The sequence below is a fragment of the Antennarius striatus genome, chromosome 23 (genome assembly GCF_040054535.1).
Source record: "Antennarius striatus isolate MH-2024 chromosome 23, ASM4005453v1, whole genome shotgun sequence".
NCBI classification, from domain to species: domain Eukaryota; kingdom Metazoa; phylum Chordata; class Actinopteri; order Lophiiformes; family Antennariidae; genus Antennarius; species Antennarius striatus.
Genome location: NC_090798.1, coordinates 2,200,304 through 2,214,014, shown reverse-complemented (window position 1 = coordinate 2,214,014; position 13,711 = coordinate 2,200,304). Strand labels below are relative to the sequence as shown.

Genomic DNA, 13,711 nt, shown 5'->3' with positions numbered 1-13,711 from the left:
CCCCCGTTGTTTTTATTTGTGGATATTGTCGATAGAGTTGTGCATTATTATGAAAAATTTTATGTATGATTACATCGTTTGATTGTATATTTAAAGCAAAATATGTAAAAGAGTAAATTTTGATTTCAATTAAAAGTAAAAAAAAAAGATTGAAGTTGCACACGGTGGCCATTAGTGGTTACTTTTATTATTTTTTATGTTTCTCAGAAAGTTGACCTTGTGATGTGTTCGGATGCTACATTTTTGTGGGAATTTTAAACCTTTTTGTTAATTTTGAATCGAATTTTGGAAAAAAAAAAGCATCTTAACATCATCTACTAAAAAAAAACCCAACACGTTTCCTTTCTCTGCAGTTGTTTCTGCACAGGTTTTTATTAAAGTCATGCATGTTTGACACGACAAAAAAAAAAAAAAGAAACAACTGACCAGACTTGAAATCCGTTTTACGCGTCACTTTCCGTTTTTATTCGACTACAAAAGAGGCATCTTGAGAGCACCGGTTAAAAAGCAGAACAGAATCCAGTCGGTTCTCCACCGACCGACAGGAGGACTGTTAGTCGAACAGGAAGGAGAAACCAGAGTCCTTTCAGTCCGAGACAAAAGACGTCGGTCGTCTCCGACGTCGTCGTCAACATGCAAGATGCAGAAACGGAACTGGAAAGTCTCAACGCCGCAGAGATCCGAGCAGGAATCCAATAAATAACCTAAAACGGCGACGGGAATGACGCTTCTGTTCTTAAATGAGGTGGAAAAAGATGGAATAAATTATCTGAAAAACAATCACCGCATAATGATAATTAGATATTTTAAGGGAAACGTACAATAAATGAAATGTACATCCTAATCAGGGCATATGCTTCACACACACACACATATACCTGGCTTTCTAAGTGTTTTTTTGGAGAAATACAGTCGGTCGTACAATCATGAAACGTTTGAGTCTGACGCGATGACAGCAGGTCGGCTGGATTCTGAAGCAGATGGAGGAAGCTGAGCTTCATGAAGTGCAGCTTGAGGCAGATTTCAAGAGTTCATGGTTTTAAAAAAAACTCCCTAATTCTGGAAAGAATCATCAGACAATCTCAGGAATTATGCTCCTTTACAATTCTTAGCTTTTTACATAAACGATGCTGATTCCCCCCCTCCCCTCCCCTCCCCGTGTACATTCAAGCACGAAAGTCCCCAATGATGAAAAAAGAAAGAAAAGCAGAGATTGCTCCTAAAAGAAAATATTTTTAAAACGTGATTGTTTCCAAAATGTGAAATTAAAAATGTTTTTTTGACCTATCTGTGTCTTTAGCTGGAAATGCATAGCAGGGATACGTCGGTCCTCCACTAGAGGGCGCCGTCACACGTGGCTCTCGTAGAACACCTGGCAGGAGGCGGGCTTGTTTGCCTCGGCCTCTCCCTCCCCGTCAGACAGCTCCCTCTGCTGGGGAGGAGTCGCCACTGCTGGTGTCGGGGAGGAAGGCGGGGGCGTAGGCGAAGCGCCGGGGGCCTCCGACGACGGAGAAGGTGTGGCTTCAACGCTGCTGCATCCGCTGACGGCGAGCTGCGGGTGGACCGACACCTGGATAGCGATGTGCTGAGGCTGCTCGTGAACCGACGAGTTGTCCGAATCGGCGGCGGGGGATTCGCTGCGCTCCATCGCCCGCCCCCGCTGCTGGCGCTCCCTCTCCTGGAGGATGCTCAGGACGTCCCTCACCCGGATCGCCCTGCCGTCGCGGCAACCCTCCGGCGCCTGCCGGACGAAGGTGTGCCTCATCTCCTCCACGCCCACCACCTCCAGGATCTCCTCCATGAAGTTACGGCAGTTCATGATGAGCGGCGGCAGCGGGATGCTGCGCGCCAGCTCCTCGATGTAGCGCGCAAACTCCATGGTCTTGAACTGCGTGACCTTCGCCAGCTCCAGCGTCTTCGCCGACGTGATGATGGGGATCCGCTTGGCGATCTCGAACGCCTTCTGCAGCTTCTCGGCGCCTTCGGTGCGGAAGAACTCGTTGATGGCCTTCTCCGTCTTCTTCAGGTGGCTGCTCATCATGCAGAGGCGCGTGACGTTCAGGATCATGATGATGGTGAACGTCACCAGGCACACCACCATGTAGTACACGCCCATGTCGCCGTTGGTGAACACCACCCGCAGCGTCACCGTGCAGTTGGAGCTGCCGTGCGCGTTGGACGCCACACAGGTGTATTTCCCGCGGTCGGCAAACTCGATGCTGGTGATGTTGAGAGCGCCGCCGTCCAGCAGCCACCACTTCCCTCCTGCGGACACACGAGAACCAATCAGATCGCGACTCCTCCTCCGCCGCGTCGGTTATCAGCTCTTATCTCGCCCGGAGGGGTAATTGTTTCGACTGATCGCCCCGAGTGACGGAAACGCCTGCGGGACAATCCAACACTCTGGATTGTTTGTTTTATTAGATAAGAAAAGCAATCCAGTCTGTCTGCCCCCGGTTAGCTTAGCTTAGCTTATCTCTAAGTCAACGTTAACCCAGTGGCACGAAAACGTAACAAAACAAACTTTTTACAGATTTTGAAATTACTTTTATATTTTGCAGTAATCTGTCTTGAATCTGGTTGTTTTTTTTGGGGTTTTTTTACACCATCTACAAATACTCGTCCGCCCCGGGGTAAATTCCATGCATGTGCAAACATACACGATAGAAGCACTTCTTTAAGGGGGCGGGTTGGGGGGGGGTTGTGGTTCTTAACATTTACCATCTGTCAGAACTATAGGAGAGGAGGCCATAAAAACACGTCTGCAAGTTCATCCCTGCAAACATTCCTCACTGGAATCTTCAGGAAGAGATGAAGCCGGGGGTCAGGAAACGTTACCTGTAACACCCCCCCCCCCTCTATTTATACCTTCACCATCTGCTTACATGTGACTGATGTGACTCAAAAACAACCAGGAAGTGGAGGAAACTACAGCAGGAGCCGTGGGGGCTTGTCGGTGACGCCTCGCTCGTGATTCTCAGATCACGCTTCCATCATCGCCGCTTCGACAGGTTTCAACAGGTCAAAACAAACGCGACTCAGCATTCTTTAACGGCGTTAACGGCGTTTGGGACAAAGATCATCTTTACGAGTCCCCGAATGAAACGGGGGATCAGTGATCGCTGGAAGAAAAGAGCTAAATGTCATATTTTATTCTGACATATCTGCTCCAGGATCATGTGACCGAACCCGACACCCTCCTGCATTCGATGCTCATTAAAATTTAACTGTGTGATGTGTCGTCATGGCGACAAGGGCAACGCAAACCCAGGTGTAACGTAACAGAAGCTTCATCCTCACCGTCGGTCTCCGTGTCCAGGCGGTTGCCGTGGGAGTTGAACCACTGGACGCTGGGGATCGGGTCTCCGGTGACGTTACAATCAATCAGCGCGCAGCTGCCCTCCCGGGCAATTATCTGGCTGACTTTGGTGAAGCCAACTGGGGCAAATCCGTCGTCTGTGACATTGCCACTTCCTGTTCGGTTTCCGTGCGCGTCCACAAATGAGGTCCCAGCGGCGTGAGAGGAGATCAGGGACGCCACGACCCAAAAAACGTATCCAGCGGCGGCGGCGTTCATTTTCTGAGGTTGTCGGTGCGTCAGCCGGGGGGAACAGACAGTCATTCCTCCCGGGTCTCCATCCAGGGGACTGGCTATCTCCTGACAGCAGAAGGCCGTTTAGGTTTCAGCTCCGAGGCTCCAAACATGTCGCTGGAGAAGAAAAAAGATTTGCACAACATTAATCAGAAAGACGGCGTGACATCTGCCAGCTGGAACAACCCGATAAGGAGCCCGTTTGTTAAATCGCTGTGAAATTAATTTCATAACGGTGTCGATCAATCAAGTTTCCTTTTCTGAAGAATAACTCAAAAATCGCTCAATATTTTTACACAAAACTTTCCAAACATTTCAACAAAACATTGAACAAGTTTATTTAAAAATGTGGAGATTTTATGATTTATATTTTGCTTGATTTCAAGCTGAAATCATAATTAAAATGAATTAGGGGGGAAAAATAAATCCTTTCATTCTAAGGAGGGGGGTGTTCAGGGGGGTTCGTGTGTTGCTAATCACTTAATCAACGACACATACTGTTACAATGAAGCTCTTCTGTTGTTGTGGTTATAACCACCCGCTATAAACGCTCGTAGCGTGAAAACACAACGCGACATAACGGAGCACACGGCGGGCTCCGTCTATTCCAGGGCGACGGGAGTCATTGGACGAATCCTGCGGATGCGTTCAAAGTCATGGCAACGTGGATTAAAAGGGTTTTAATTAACGTGTGAATATAAATATATAAAATGTTAATAAACACAATCAAGAAAATTACAATGTCATCGTCTATAACCGTTTTTTTTTGTTTTTTTTTATAAGATAGCCGCGAGAAACGAGGAAAGCAGGGCGAGGGATCCGGCTATGTGCTGGACCAACATCATGGATCGGGGCCAGGTATTTGCCGCTACACTCGGTTTAAAAGCACCTAAAATGAAAATACATTCAAACCCCACTCGGGACGGTTTAATCCTGCTGATATTAAAGCAAATAATGATGTTTAAAATTAAGATTAAAGCACCTAAAAATCCGGTTTTTAATCCGGTAACGGCCGCCGCTCCGTGGAGATGCTAACAGCTTCATGCTAGCTTCACAACTAATCCTAATAATCCCGCTAATCCCACATTTTCCGGGTTCCACACTCACTTAGTTTGTCCGTGGATGTTCGCTGGGTGGTGGTGGTGGTGGTGGGGGGGCAGACACCAGAGTGTGGGTGTGATCGTGGGTTATTTCTGCCGCATCTCCATCCTCCCCGCCCGCAGTGAGAGTCTGATGGCGTCGGCGGCGGCGGCGCTTCTGGACGGGATCGTCCGTCGCGGGGCTGCGCGGACCGGACAGTCAGGCGCCCCCCCACCGGAAGGAATTTAATTCTAATAAAAAAAAGTTGTTCAACTTTTATGTATGAACAGCGTTTTTACTGCTAATTTATCAGATTTTAGTGGAAAGTATTTTTATGTTTTAATTGTATGCATTTTTGGAACATTTTGTTCCACATTACATCTGATCTTTCGTAGAAATCCAGATTAAACTTTAAAGATCGCCTCTGATTAGATAATTATAGTTTAAGAAACGACTTCAAGACGTTTGTATTTAATTACAACCACACCCGGTTCCAGATCAATGAGCTGGACGTCTTGTTCGTGCAAGTATGAGATCCTTTACACCTGAAAACCTGTAATTATAAAGTTTATAAATGTCATTTAAAGCTGCAGCTTTGATCACTAAGTTCAAACTTTAAAAGGAACCAACATCAAAATAGCTTTATTATTTCTATCAGGCTCAAACTCCATCTGGAGAGTTCTAGAGTTTAGCTCTAGAACCCCGAGGGCTCCAGATGTCACCTGGTAATATTTAATATTTTAAGTAAATTTACTTTTCGTCAGCAAATTGTTCTGTTGGTTTAGGCAGAGTTAGTGTTTAATGACGTCAGAGACATCTTATGGAATAAATAAATCGAAGAGGTTCCATTAACTGACTTTGAGAAACGGTTTCATGTGAATTAATTGGTTGAATATGAAATTTTTAATTTCGTATAAATATTTGTGTAACATCTAAATCATCAAGGGATTTGCAATGAGTGTGTAATCGTGTCACACGCACAGAAAATTCACACGTTTGGTGTGAATGCGTCAATACGGAACGTGTTTAATACCTCTAACCCCCTGAGGGGGGAGACAAAGAGCTAAAGTCATTAATTCTGTTTATCTGTTCCTGTTAAGTGTTATTTGTTTCTTAATTCTAAGATGTGTTCCCCTGCACGTAACTAACTTTAAATTATTGCAATTTTAATTCATTAAATACACAATTCCTTCCTTTTTGACAATTGGACAACTGCAGTGTTGTGACGGGTAGAAGAAACAAAATCCTGATCAAATAGGAGGAAATAGCAAACTTCCCTTCAAAAACAAAAACATTCCTGGATGAAGTGGAGGCGGAGGAAAGTCAGGGTCATGTTGTTTACAAGCTGCTTGTTCATGTGCAAAAAATGAATAAATGAATGACCTTGAAGAGCTGAAACCGAACAAGCCCTCAGCCAACGCTCCCAGAACACAATGCTGCTCCATTTATGCATAGAAAGTGGATATTCAATACTGTGTGTGTTTGTGTGTGTGAGTTACTGATGACTTGAGAGCTTTAACTTTTATTACTGCATTCAGTTTAATAAGATAAGTGCAATCTTTTCCTCCAGTGTCCGTCAGCCGGGCTGATTTTAAACACTTAGTGGTAAAAAGGAGTTGACCTGACCCTGTTTTTTACCGTAGGAGAGGAGCCTTTCACCCTTACACAAACACCTCCGAGAACTCGGTCACGTTGTTCACAGATTAACACGGCAGGAAGAAAGTCTGTACAAAGGACAGGAAAACAGGTCCGCTGACAGAGGAACCCTGTGGGGAGCTGGACAAACTCAGTTTCACCACAGAGAAATGTGTATTAACCACAAGTACACTATTTCATTCTATTCTTTATCTGCACGTACAGTTTGTGTGGTCTGAATATTTGCTTTGTCTCTCTGTATTCAGGTCAAGCCAAGCCAGCCTGGAAATAATGTATAACCTATTATCTAAAAAAAAAATCTTAAAGAAACATCAACGTTCATTCAAAATACTTTATTCCTACTTGGAATAAATAAAAAGATTCCATGATTTTTTTATTCATCCATTTACTTCATATCAGAAATAATTTATAATGACAGAATCAGCAGAAAGAAATTATTATTATGGAAATAATAATAATAATAAATCACATTAAAATCTAACTATGAGGCAGCATTATTCATCCAAACCAGCATCGCCAGGGAAGAGAAATCCTGGATCACATGGCCTCTCTGATGAGAGCAGAGAGTCTTTGTAGAGCCTGTGGAAAGATTGGGGTGAGATTACAGTCGCTGGAGGAGTGTGTGTGTGTGTGTGTGTGTGTGTGTGTGTGTGTGTGTGTGTGTGTGTGTGTGTGTGTGTGTGTGTGTGTACTTCGTCCATCTGTTCTGGTGTGGAGAGAGAGAAAGCGGCTCTGACGTAAGGACAGGGTTCGCCGCTGTTGATCAAGAAGACGCCTCCAGGAACTAGCAGCACCTGCAGACCCCCCATGCAAACACACACACACACACACACACACACACACACACACACACACACACACACACACACACACACACACTGCTGCTGATCACTCGCTTCATGTCAGTTGCAATCTCATTACAATTTGTCATGTTGAACTAAGTTTTACAAAGACGCGTTTCCAAAAAAAATTAAAATTTTCGCCGAATGGGGAAAAGCCTGATGGCACGACTGCACAACTATTCACCAGCAGGGATTTAGAAATGCTGTGTGTGTGTGTGTGTGTGTGTGTGTGTGTGTGTGCGTGCGTGTGTGTGTGTCTGTGTGTGCGTGGGAGAGACGACACTCAGATGCTGATCCCACACACAGTGAGAATAATGCTGCTTCACAAGCAGCCTGCTCTCTGTTCAGACCAAAAACATCTGCTAACCAACAACAGAGATGAATACTTTCACATGAGAGGGTTTGATTTGTGTTCTGACCTCTTTCTCCAAGGCTTTCTTCATAATCAGCTGCTGAGTGTCAGCAATGCCCTTCAGTTTAATCCAGAGGAACATGCCTGCGGTCGGGGTGTGCCAGTCTGCAACATCTACACACACACACAAACAAGGTTAAACACACGCCTTCTGGTTTATTATATGACTCATAATTACCGTCCTATCATTGCCTCTGTGCAGGTCAGGTTAATGTGAACAGCACTTAGTCTGTTAAGGACACACAGTGTTCATTAGAAGTGAATCGATATGCATGAACGGAAATACTTTAACGTGTAGTTCCTGAAATGACCACTCGATGGCGCCTCAGAGAGCATGTAATGATTGTAATGTAATAATAATAATGTAATGATTATTCATTCCATTTTTTAAATTACCTTTTTTACGTAGTATTTTTTATAATGTATTTATCATTTTTTATTTTTCTGTTGTTAATTATTCTAATGTAGCAGCTGTTGTAAACACCACAAAGTGTCTTCTTCTTTTCCTTTCGGCTTTTCCCTTCAGGGGTCGCCACAGCGAATCAATATCCTCCATCTAGCCCTGTCCTTTGAATCCTCTTCTCTCACACCAACTATCTTCATGTCTTCCCTCATTACATCCATAAACCTCCTCTTTGGTCTTCCTCTAGGCCTCCTGCCTGGTAGTTCAAAACTCAGCATCCTTCTACCAATATATTCACTATCTCTCCTCTGGACATGTCCAAACCATCTCAGTCTGGCCTCTCTGACTTTATCTCCAAAACCTCTAACATGTGCTGTCCCTCTGATGTACTCATTCCTGATCCTATCCTTCCTGGTCACTCCCAGAGAGAACCTCAGCATCTTCATCTCTGCTACCTCCAGCTCTGTCTCCTGTCTTTTCCTCAGTGACACTGTCTCTAGACCAAACAACATCGCTGGTCTCACCACAGTTTTGTACACCTTTCCTTTCATTTTAGCTGAAACTCTTCTATCACACATCACACCTGACACTTTCCTCCACCCGTTCCATCCTGCCTGGACACGCTTCTTCACCTCTTTTCCACACTCTCCATTGCTCTGGACTGTTGAGCCTAAGTACTTAAAATCCTGAACCTTCTTGATCTCTTCTCCCTGTAACCTCACTCTTCCACTTGGGTCCCTCTCATTCACACACATGTACTCTGTCTTACTGCGGCTAACCTTCATTCCTCTCCTTTCCAGGACAAACCTCCACCTCTCTAGCTTCTCCTCCACCTGTTCCCTGCTCTCACTGCAGATCACAATGTCATCTGCAAACATCATAGTCCATGGAGATTCCTGTCTAACCTCGTCTGTCAGCCTGTCCATCACCATGGCAAACAAGAAGGGGCTCAGAGCTGATCCCTGATGCAGTCCCACCTCCACCTTGAACTCCTCTGTCACACCTACACACACCTCACCACTGTCTTACAGTCCTCATACATGTCCTGCACCGCTCTAACATACTTCTCTGCCACTCCAGACTTCCTCATACAATACCACAGTTCCTCTCTGGACACCCTGTCATAAGCTTTCTCCAGATCTACAAAAACACAATGCAGCTCCCTCTGGCCTTCTCTGTACTTCTCTATCAACATCCTCAACGCAAATACTGCATCTGTAGTACTCTTTTTTGGCATGAAACCATACTACTGCTCACAAATGCTCACTTCTGCCCTTAGTCTAGCTTCCACTACTCTCTCCCATAACTTCATTGTATGGCTCATCAGCTTTATTCCTCTGTAGTTGCCACAACTCTGCACATCTCCCTTGTTCTTAAAAATGGGCACTAGCACACTTCTCCTCCATTCCTCAGGCATCTTCTCACTATCTAAGATCCTGTTGAACAACCCAGTCAGAAACTCTACTGCCACCTCTCCTAGACACTTCCATACCTCTACAGGTATATCATCAGGACCGACTGCCTTTCCACTCTTAATCCTCTTCAGTGCCCTCCTCACTTCATCCTGACTAATCTTTGCTACATCCTGGTCCACAACAGTCACCTCTTCTAGTCTTTGTTCCCTCTCATTTTCCACGTTCATCAACTCTTCAAAGTACTCTTTCCATCTTCCCATCACACTACTGGCACCTGTAAATACACTTCCATCCCTATCCTTAATCACCCTAACCTGCTGCACGTCCTTCCCATCTCTATCTCTCTGTCTTGCCAACCGGTATAGATCAGTCTCTCCCTCCTTACTGTCCAACCTAGCATACAAGTCCTCATAAGCTTCTTGTTTGGCCTTTGCTACCTCTACCTTCACCTTACGCTGCATCTCCCTGTACTCCTGTCTATTCTCCTCAGTCCTCTCAGTGTCCCACTTCCTCTTAGCTAACCTCTTTCTCTGTATACACTCCTGTACCTCCTCATTCCACCACCAAGTCTCCTTATCTACTTAACTCCTTATCTACTATCTATCCCTATCTATCTAACTCCTTATCTACTCCTTAAACACCACAAAGTGTATATTTTCTTATAGCAGAATTACCAGTTGCATCTCTTTCTCTTGTGTTATTTGCTGCTGCATAAATATGAATGAATTACATTGAATCGTGTGTGGAGGTGGACATTAAATTTATTTAAATAAAATATTTTTTTACGAAAGTGATTTATTTGAAATATTGGGAGACCTTCCGTCTTCAGGCCGTGAACATGCTCTCACAGAACTTCCTCTTTCTCTACTTTCTTCACCACAAACCTTTGAGCCAAGTGTTCGCAGAGCTGATCATGGCGTCTCGTTGCTTCCCGTAAAACTCAATCACCCTGAAAGGAGAAAAGAAAACAGTTTCACGCATCGCTGCAAAGCGTGTGTGACGCACTCGACTACGGCTGCGTGCCAGAAGTGCACGTGAACCCGTACCTGTCGACGTGTCGGAGGAAACCCTCTTGACCCCAGCCGTGCAGCAGCTCAGACACCATCAGCTGACAGGAAGCAGGGAGCATGTTGGTTAATTTAATGACAGGAAGTGGTTCAAACAAGGATCAAATGAATTCCTTCTTTCACTGCAGTCCTTTAAAATATTGCTTTTGGCATGTTTAATGTTTCCAACCTCTTATCACGGGAAAGACACGGAACACTTAGCACACGCGTGTGTATGTGTGTGTCATCTGAGTCTGCTATTAGTCAGGCTTAGAAAAATAGAAATTAAGGATAATCAGAGGATCTCAATTTATCTTTTTCTTCATTCAAACTTCCTGCGGCGTCTGTCTTGGCACGTTTCCACAGCAGTGAGCGAATGTTGAGGGAATAAAGACCCGAAGGAAGGAAAACTCACCCGACCGGAATGATGAGGAGAAAAACGTGACGACGTGTTTGACTCACCTGTGTGAAGGTGCTCGTGTGCATCGTGGAGGCCTGGATGTGCAGCACCACCCTGTCCACCAGCGGTTTGGGGCCGGTCAGGAAACCAATTCTTAGTCTGAAACACACACACACACGTGAGAGTTTACTTTAATGCTTTCATAATGACTTAAAATATAAAGAGACTTCTCTGTTAAAACAATAAAACCATGAAAACGTGGTCACATTTGGATCTGGTAGTCAGCAAATATTTGGACTCTTGGAGGTGGGTCCCAAAACAAGTCGGGACACTTCGACTAAAACTTGTTTGTTGTTTGTTCTCTTGTTAACAGAACACAATGAAGAAAAGTTAACTACCCGTTCTACAAATCTTTGTTTTGCAAATATCCTCAGTCGCTATAATTGATAATCACGTAGTACGAGACATAGTCAAGGATAATCCAACTTCAATGCATACAGCCAATAACAGTAGAACACACACACACACACACTCTCACCCTGACGAAAGGATCTTAGAGAAGGAGTCGGTCCTGATGATCCTTCCATCCACATCCATGGAGAGAAACGTTGGAGCCCACGGCTACAAAAGTAAAACAATAAATTATACAGTACTAACAAATCAAACAAATAATTTGAAATTTAAACTGTTTAAGATCACAACAAAACGGGAGGGGAGCGATCTCTTTACGCACCTTGTCAAACTGCAGGAAGTAGTAGGGGTCGTCCTCGATGATGAGCATGTCGTACACCCGAGCCAACTGTCAGAAACAAGACGGGGGGATCAGGTGGATGAATGAAACACACCTGAGTCGGCAGGATGGGACGAACCTCGTACACTTCCTGCTTCCTCTGAGCCGTCATGGAGGCGCCGGTGGGGTTTCCTCCGTTGGGGATGGTGTACAGGAGTCTGGGCGCGGTGCTGCTGGGCTGATGGACCTCTGAGGGATCCCACCGACTTAAAATCTTCCTGAGAGCGGCGGGTATCATGCCGTGCTGATCGCTGGGAACGTTGATGATGTTGCAGCCGAGCGGCTGGAGCTACATAGGAAAGGAAAAAAAGAAATAAAAATCAGTGTTTCTTTCAGAGGTTTTTGCAAAATAGTTCCCACCAGAAAGTCCTCTCACCGCTGCCAGGGTGCCCGGGTAGGTGGGTGAGTCCAGCAGCACGTTGTCTCCAGGGTTAACCAGCATCTCAAACACCTAAAGTCCAAAAAGAACATTGATTTTATGAAAGAAATAAAAAACAAAGCCACCAGTAGCATTAACGCTGATGCTGGCCGTACCTTACAGAGCCCCTCCTGGCTGCCGGTCGTCACACACATGTCCATCTGGCCGTTCTCAGGGGTGTAGCTGATGGTCGGGGGGTTGTGGAGGTTCTTCTGCAGGTTCTTCATCCACGTCAGCAGCTCTGGTAATCTGTAGTGGAATAAACACTAGAATTTAAGATGCTGCAAAGCTGCTGATTCACTCTTTATTAGCATGAATCCGTCCGTCACCCGCTGGAACTCGAGTACTGCAGAGCCCTCTTCATTATCGTCTTGTTGAAGGTGATGGGGGGTCCGTTCTTCACCTCAATGGTGGCGGATTGGAAAGGGAAAGTGTCGGGGTTGGGCGCGCCGCCCGCCAAAGAGATCAGGGTGGGAGGCGATCGCTGCTGCAGCTCAGCTTTACGCAGGTGGAGAAAAGGTGATGAAGGCCTCTATATAAATTATATGACAAAAATGCTAAAAGCTAAACCTGCAGCTACCAAATCCGGTTGGGAATCTGCAAAGTTCAATTTATCTAATATATTTCCTCTCGAGTAACCAGTAAACAAAATTGGAGCTTACAGGTGAAAAAACATTTAAACTTCAGAAATGACAAGATGTTAGATTTCTAAATGCTGCTATATATTTTTTCTTTTAAACTTGAACTTTGCTTTATTGATCCCCCAAGAAGAAATTATGTTAACACTCACATCCTTATACAGAGTCTATTTATAAATGTACAGTACTGTTTATTTAGATTACATTTATAAATATTTATTTATAAATTACGAATTACATTTATAATTGTAATCGAATTTAACGTATTATTTTTATTGTGAAACTATGCACATGTACTTACTCAACACTCTGATGGGGGAGGGTCTTCTGGCTGCGCTAGCAGCTGTCAGGAACCGCGTGTAGTTCATGACACCTGAGAAAATCGGAAATATAAGCTTCTTCTATGGAAAACGTTCAGCGAGCAACGTTCACGTGTTCGAATACCCAAAGAATCCACAATTTTAATTTTCAAGTGAACATACTCGTGAAAATACCATTTTGACTTAAAAGAAAATAATTTTCCACATAAGCATTTGCTGTGATTTGACTGCTAATCACGAGAACGAGCTAATCTAATCCGTAATGTAAAATGAAACCGTGTTAAGTGAACATAAATGCTCGCTTTAATATTTCACACACATCTTAGAAGCGCTCGTTTTGTTCACATGTACACGTTAAACTGCACGGCGGACCTTGCGTATCCCGACGGGACACCCCGGTGGCGTTTGGCTGATGCATGTCTTGATATACCGGCACTGTCTGAAGTAATCACCCGCGTCCTTTACGTAAACTACGTTACCCAAAACAGCAAAATACGTCAATGTCAAGCGCTGCTGTATCGGAAAATGGCTTCGCTTACTTTTTGGCTACTCTCTTGACCGGATGAAAACCAGTTAATTAATGACACTCTTATGTAAACATTTTATCTTCGTCGGTCTATAGTTCCAAAATATCAACCATTATCCGGTTTGGTTCCTCCTCCCACCACTAGAGGGCGGCTACTGCATCCACATTCACGA

The 13,711-nt window shown here is 44.6% G+C and overlaps 2 protein-coding genes across 3 annotated transcripts; both read right to left on the bottom strand.

Annotated features, from left to right (window-relative positions):
- Nucleotides 1-306: 306 nt before the first annotated feature.
- mfap3l (microfibril associated protein 3 like) lies at nt 307-4,860 on the bottom strand. The gene is made up of 3 exons (XM_068308656.1): nt 4,700-4,860; nt 3,301-3,709; nt 307-2,265 (listed from the first exon to the last, which is right to left on the bottom strand). The coding sequence occupies exons 2-3, from the start codon at nt 3,620-3,622 to the stop codon at nt 1,349-1,351; spliced, it is 1,239 nt and encodes a 412-aa protein (XP_068164757.1). The 5' UTR covers nt 3,623-3,709; nt 4,700-4,860; the 3' UTR covers nt 307-1,348.
- A 1,826-nt stretch (nt 4,861-6,686) lies between these two features.
- Nucleotides 6,687-13,686, bottom strand: aadat (aminoadipate aminotransferase). Of its 2 annotated transcripts, none has more exons than XM_068308178.1 (14): nt 13,385-13,529; nt 12,994-13,065; nt 12,384-12,552; nt 12,171-12,303; nt 12,013-12,087; nt 11,716-11,925; nt 11,580-11,645; nt 11,385-11,467; nt 10,909-11,005; nt 10,447-10,508; nt 10,285-10,349; nt 7,590-7,696; nt 7,021-7,122; nt 6,687-6,907 (listed from the first exon to the last, which is right to left on the bottom strand). In XM_068308178.1, exons 1-14 carry the CDS (start codon nt 13,428-13,430, stop codon nt 6,866-6,868), a joined length of 1,329 nt encoding a protein of 442 aa, XP_068164279.1. In that variant the 5' UTR covers nt 13,431-13,529; the 3' UTR covers nt 6,687-6,865. The 2 variants fall into 2 exon arrangements, with proteins under 2 accessions (XP_068164279.1, XP_068164280.1); XM_068308179.1 differs by lacking the exon at nt 13,385-13,529 and adding an exon at nt 13,552-13,686 and having other exon boundaries at nt 6,690-6,907.
- Between the last annotated feature and the right edge of the window lie 25 nt (nt 13,687-13,711).